General features: G+C 34.8%; 2 protein-coding genes and 1 long non-coding RNA gene across 5 annotated transcripts; all 3 read left to right on the top strand.

Moving 5' to 3' along the window:
* Positions 1-1,586: 1,586 nt before the first annotated feature.
* On the top strand, positions 1,587-2,776 carry LOC145728578 (tRNA methyltransferase 10 homolog A). The gene is made up of 4 exons (XM_081978921.1): positions 1,587-2,066; positions 2,119-2,409; positions 2,460-2,565; positions 2,617-2,776. Exons 1-4 carry the CDS (start codon positions 1,686-1,688, stop codon positions 2,748-2,750), a joined length of 912 nt encoding a protein of 303 aa, XP_081835047.1. The 5' UTR covers positions 1,587-1,685; the 3' UTR covers positions 2,751-2,776.
* Positions 2,777-3,085: 309 nt separating this feature from the next.
* LOC145728579 (CD63 antigen-like) lies at positions 3,086-5,435 on the top strand. Of its 3 annotated transcripts, XM_081978925.1 has the most exons (6): positions 3,086-3,225; positions 3,283-3,365; positions 4,334-4,522; positions 4,576-4,752; positions 4,811-5,047; positions 5,100-5,435. In XM_081978925.1, the coding sequence occupies exons 2-6, from the start codon at positions 3,294-3,296 to the stop codon at positions 5,163-5,165; spliced, it is 741 nt and encodes a 246-aa protein (XP_081835051.1). In that variant the 5' UTR covers positions 3,086-3,225; positions 3,283-3,293; the 3' UTR covers positions 5,166-5,435. The 3 variants fall into 3 exon arrangements, with proteins under 3 accessions (XP_081835051.1, XP_081835049.1, XP_081835048.1); XM_081978923.1 differs by having other exon boundaries at positions 3,147-3,365; XM_081978922.1 differs by lacking the exons at positions 3,086-3,225; positions 3,283-3,365 and adding an exon at positions 3,420-3,512.
* On the top strand, positions 3,519-4,269 carry LOC145728581 (uncharacterized). Its single transcript, XR_014178127.1, has 2 exons — positions 3,519-3,897; positions 3,954-4,269. It is a non-coding gene; the product is annotated as an uncharacterized LOC145728581 (long non-coding RNA).
* Positions 5,436-5,516: the final 81 nt, after the last annotated feature.

Here is a 5,516-nt window from a genome sequence, read left to right as displayed (position 1 = left end):
CTGAGTTGGAAACCAGTCACCACCTCTGCCAACAGACTTAAGTCACGCCCCCATTCAAGCAAAGCACCCCTTTCGACAGCTGTCTCACGATAATTGTTGTTGTCGTTAATAATCCACACCCACATTTTGTTACGCCCCTCCAGCTTATATCTTAACTAAATTACACAAAACGTGATTAAACTTTAGCCACAAGAAAAGCTCAAACAACCTGTATATAAATAAAAAAAAAACTTTGTCTCTCTGTTCTTAGACTTTTATATTCGCTGGAGTTAATCCAGTTAGCGATTCACTAAAGTTTTGCAATCTCATAAAACTAAACGTAATTATGCAAATTGTAAAAATTAATTTCTTGAAATAGCCCTCTGTGTCCCAGTCGAGCGCTTAGTTTCAAAGAAAATGCGTATTTTTTTGTAGGCTTAGTAAAGCTGTAGTTCAACTAAAAATTAACTTATTTAATCACTTACCCGATCATTGTAAACTGGGTTAAATTTCACTTTTAGGAAATCGGAATTTTTTGATATCCAACCCCATAATAAAGAATTATTAAGTCCAGAAAGATTTATGTATAAATTATTTCCGTACAACGAAAAAAAGTAAAGGGCGTACGCAATGTGTTTGTACAACAAGTGGTTTAATGAATAATAATATTTAGGGTCATGTATACGTCAGAGTAAAAAGCAATAAAACGAGCATCGCGACCGAATCGGGAACAATTCGCGTTAATCGATCGCAATCAACTCACCGCCGTACATATTTACAACTAGATAAATACAATTTAAATAACGTTAAAACATAAATATTGGTCCGAATACAGGTAAATTATTACATTTGGTCCACTGGAAGGGAAATCGACTGTCAGAAAATGCTGCTAGGGCAACGTTGCCGTTTGTTTTTGCGGCTTTCCCGAGGGAAATCAGCTGATTCATCGTCTATTCCTTTATGTACTTCCATGATTTTCAACCCCTATTGTTATTTTATTTTTTTTTTTAGTTCATTCGATCAGAATTGGAGGACCAGTACATTTTGAACCACATCATATCTACTAATAAAATGGTCCTTCAGGTTAATGAAACACGACCGGGAAAGTGGGGTAAAGTTAAAGAAATACAGATGATGTTGCAACGTTGTGCTAAAGGGTGCGGGTCAGATAATACGCCGGCAACATGGAACTCTGGATGAATCGGGGAAACGTGGAAAATCTAGTGTCCTGTTTTGTTTACCTCATTTATCGATTTTTACGTTATTCAAATTTTACGTTATTCTTTTTGCATATATTATTACTTATTACAGTATACATCAGCAGAATTATTTATTTTTAATTACATGAAATTAGTTTAGTGGGTACAGGCATAAATTATACAGAATGTGCCGCACACTTTAAAAAAAATGTCTAAAATATTCCCCGCTGCTCTATTAAGCACTCTCTGTAAAACTCCCAACAGATTTGCTAATAATAATCAGAAATAAATTAATTACATTGATAGAGTGTTTGTCCTCCAGCAGATATGTTGAAGTCACTCGGTTCTTTTGTTAACTCTACACCTGACAGCAACCTATCAAAACTGTCAAAAAAGAAAAAGTGAGGTTAGAATGCATGTTATTGTTTGATGGTTGTTTGTGCTAAATGTGGTTTGTTTTTAAGTGGTTTTAAATAACTTTCTCAATACTTTAAACATATAAACAGGATGGAGGAAATTAAAATCGAGCAAGGAGATCCCAATTCAAACGTTACCACCGCTAAATCTAGTGAAACTCTGTGTAACACAAATCCCACTCCAGAAGGTGAAACCCCTTCACAACCAATATATTTTAATGGGGTCGAAATTTCCAAGCTTACAAAACGACAATTAAAAAAGTACCACAAATTCCTAAACTGGCAGAAAGTAAAAAAGGAAAAACGCAGCAAAGAAAAAGAAAAAGCTAAAGAGAAAAGAAAACTAGCAAAACAGCTCAACATTGATATTGGTCCTAGTAGAAAAGAACTGAAACGTAAAAAAATGGAGTGCAGTCCTTGTACAATTGGTGTGTGTATCGATTTAAGTTTTGATCATTTAATGATTGATAAGGTGGGTAAACTTGAAGAAGTAGCATCAACATATTAAGCCAAAACTGTCTTAGGACATGGCAAAAACAGTTAAACAAATTTTAAGGGTTTACACGGAAAACAGGCGCACTGCCGCCCCAATGCAGTTGCACTTGACTAGTTTCAAGGATCGCAGCAAACAGGAAATGGAAAGACACAATGGTTACCAACACTGGGACATTAATTTTCATGAAGACCACTACTTGGATGTGTTCCCTAAGGAAAAGCTGATTTACTTGACTAGTGATAGTGAAAATGTTATACACCAACTAGAGGATGATAAGGTTTACATTATTGGTGGCCTGGTGGATCATAATGGACATAAGGTTAGTTGTCATCAAAACTGTATGGTAATTTTGCAAAAATGATTTTGTAGGGAATTTGTTATAACAAGGCAGTGTCAGAAGGTATAGCACATGGACAGTTGCCTATAAGTGAATATTTTTGGATGAAGCAGCGCAAAGTTTTGACTATAAATCAAGGTAGGTGCCTGAAAGAATGTTTTTTTCTAGTAAAAAGAAATTGTTTTGCAGTGTTTGAAATTTTAATCAGAGTAAGTGAAGGCAAAAGTTTTAAGGAAGCTTTTGAACTTGTTCTACCTAAAAGGAAAGAAATTCTTAGCCTTGATTCTGAAGAGTCAACGAATGAGAGTAATTCTATTAACTAGGAGTGTTAATAAAATTTGTGGACTTATATCTGTTTTATTTTTTTACTGTACTACTAAAATTGGTCGTGGCGCATTCGCCAATTGTCCAAACGTTTTATGTACGACTAAGCAGCTGATAACTACAATCGACCAACAAGTTTCTGAACTTACATAGCCAGAGTGCATTTACAAAACTCTATTGTACTACAGTATCAGCTGCGCAATCTCTTGATTCGTTTAATAATTATGAGAGCATATAAATCGACAGATCCGCTGTTTTACTGCTGGTCATGTGGTCTTCTCTCTCACAAACCCCAAGCAAGTCACGTGACCGATGTTGGTAAGACCTGTACAATCTAGTCAATAGTTTGAATTGAATGGGAATGTTTTGACGTTTTTACTGCGGTGATCAAAACTGGCAGGATTCAGGAAGGTGAATCATTTCGTAAGATAAAATCGTTTCTCAGCTACACAAAACACAAATTTCAGTTAAATTGTTAGTCGATTTTGTTGGAAAAACCTTCAATTTTCTTTAGTTTACATGCGTTTATAGATATTTCGACAATGGTGGACTGCCAGAGCATCATGAGGAATTATTCTCGTTACATGTTGATCATTTTCAATTTCTTTTTTCTGGTAAGTTCTTTGTTCTATTTTTGTATATTTGTTTTAATTGGAATATTCGGGCGTACAGTGCAGTTCCGGATGCATTTCGCCGGTATTACGACGGAAATTTACTGCCGTAGATTGACTTCCATGCAATTGAATTTTTGTTTTTGTCTGGTAATTCTATTTTGATTACTAACAATAGAAATGATAAGATTTGTTATCAGAGAGTTAGTAGTAAACGTCCATTTTATCTTTTAAACGTTTCGAGTGGTATTTCTATCTACAGGCCTGACTTGAAGAAACCACATAAACTGATGAGTGTAGATTTCAAATTGTTAGTCATGACCTTGATATCCCAGTGTTCCAGCTTTCATTTTTCATTACAAATAATAGTAGAAGTGATTTTATTGTATGTTTTAGACCAATTTTCAGCTTAGTAACAAAGTTGTTTGGTTGGCAATCAATCAATTTTATAAAACATTAACAAGCACATTAGTTGATCTGTGACTGAGGGTTATGGGAGAATTCAATATCAACTAAAAATGAAATGCTTACTAAAGTTGTGGCATCTATTTTCTCTTAAAACATTTGGATTAACTAATATTTACTTTTTAGTACTTAGTGGTGCTGAATTAGGGCTAATAAAAAGAAAACCAAAGTCAATTTATTATGAAATGGTTTATAAGATTATTATCAGAATCTCAAAATATTGCAAGGTATTTGTCAAACCAAGGTCTAATTGAAAGAGTAGCAGACTGAAAACCTGATTTGTTAGGTAAAATTGGTTCAGAAATCTGGAGGAATAATTTTTATAACACCAGCACTGTGCAGCTTACAAATAGGGGAAGTATTGGGTTTATTCATTTAGAAAGTGGTTTCTCAAAAATAAGTAGTACCTATATTTTGTTATAGCACACATATCTGAGGATTTTTTATTTGCTAAAAAAGATTTCAAATTATGTGATTGGACTGAATTAGTGGATTTTTTTTTTCAGTTGACTGGCGTAGTAATCCTATCAGTTGGCTTGAGCGCTAAAGCGTACTTTAACGAATTCGACCATTTACTTGACGACCAATACTTTTACGTATCCGACCTACTAGTAGTTTTGGGCGTGGTCATTTTCATTATCGCCTTCTTCGGATGCTGGGGAGCCGCTAAGGAAAACGCTTGCCTTACAGCAACTGTAAAAACCTTGCTCTGCATAATCACAAGTTAGTAACTCGTCCACCGTTTCAGTTCTCGACCTTGTTGATTGTCATTTTCGTCTTGGAAGTGTTGGTTGGAATCGGGGGACTTGTTTTGAGACATAAAACTGAACAGTTTTTGAACGCCACTCTTGTGCGCAGCATGCAAAACTATACCACAAACGGATCTGATGAGATAACAGCTACATGGGATTTAGTTCAACAACAGGTAACAAATTGAATTATACAACATTGTTGTCCACACCTTCTAAGAGTTTTTTTTTCAGATGCATTGTTGCGGTGTTGAAAATTACACAGATTGGTATTCTAACCCAACCTTAAAGAACGACTCTCTTCCTATAAGCTGTTGCCATATTCCCTCAGGAGCTGTAAATACTTTCACTTGTGACAACAGTCCCAACAGCACATTGTACCGTACCGGTTGTTTGGAATTATTCGGCGATTATATTCGGGACAACACTTCCAGTATCGAAATCGCTGGTTTGACCTTAGCTGTGATACAGGTAAGTCAATGTTGTTAATTTCTTTCTTGTTTGACATATTGTTCTTGTTTAGCTTTTGGGAATTCTACTGTCTTGCTATCTAGCCAAGCAAATCAGGAGCGACTATGAAACTGTTTAGTCAGGACAGTTCAACTACTTATTTTCCATATTAAAATAATCCTGTTAGTGTAACCAAAGTTCAGTTGTAACTATAGAGCAATACAGTTTATATACCTAAATATTCAACTAAAATTTTTATTGTGAGAATAAATTAATATGCAATGTGATGAAGGAAACTAAGAAGACTTTGAGGTAATGTGGTATAGTATCATATTAAAAAAGTGGTATTAAGGTAATCCAGGCATAGTTTAAGAAGTAAATTCCCTTATTAAATATTGTGTACTTATAATTTGTTTTTTTCTTTAACTCCTCCTACTTTAGATAGAAAACCCAATTTTTAAAGAAAATCTTCAGGATAGTGGAAAGGAAC

This window comes from Ips typographus, linkage group LG4, assembly GCF_016097725.1.
Source record: "Ips typographus isolate SLU linkage group LG4, UJ_Ityp_2.0, whole genome shotgun sequence".
NCBI lineage: Eukaryota > Metazoa > Arthropoda > Insecta > Coleoptera > Curculionidae > Ips > Ips typographus.
Note: the sequence above shows the minus strand (reverse complement) of the source record. Positions and strands in the feature narration are given on the sequence as shown.

Bases quoted from the DNA above. Each gene is read 5' to 3' on its own strand.
- LOC145728578 (XM_081978921.1), top strand. From the start codon at position 1,686: ATGGAGGAAATTAAAATCGAGCAAGGAGATCCCAATTCAAACGTTACC. The intron at 2,410-2,459 runs GTTAGTTGTCAT...ATGATTTTGTAG, and splicing joins TGGATCATAATGGACATAAG to GGAATTTGTTATAACAAGGC. The intron at 2,566-2,616 runs GTAGGTGCCTGA...ATTGTTTTGCAG, and splicing joins AGTTTTGACTATAAATCAAG to TGTTTGAAATTTTAATCAGA.
- LOC145728579 (XM_081978922.1), top strand. From the start codon at position 3,435: ATGCATTTCGCCGGTATTACGACGGAAATTTACTGCCGTAGATTGACT. The intron at 4,523-4,575 runs GTAAAAACCTTG...CCACCGTTTCAG, and splicing joins ACGCTTGCCTTACAGCAACT to TTCTCGACCTTGTTGATTGT. The intron at 5,048-5,099 runs GTAAGTCAATGT...GTTCTTGTTTAG, and splicing joins TGACCTTAGCTGTGATACAG to CTTTTGGGAATTCTACTGTC.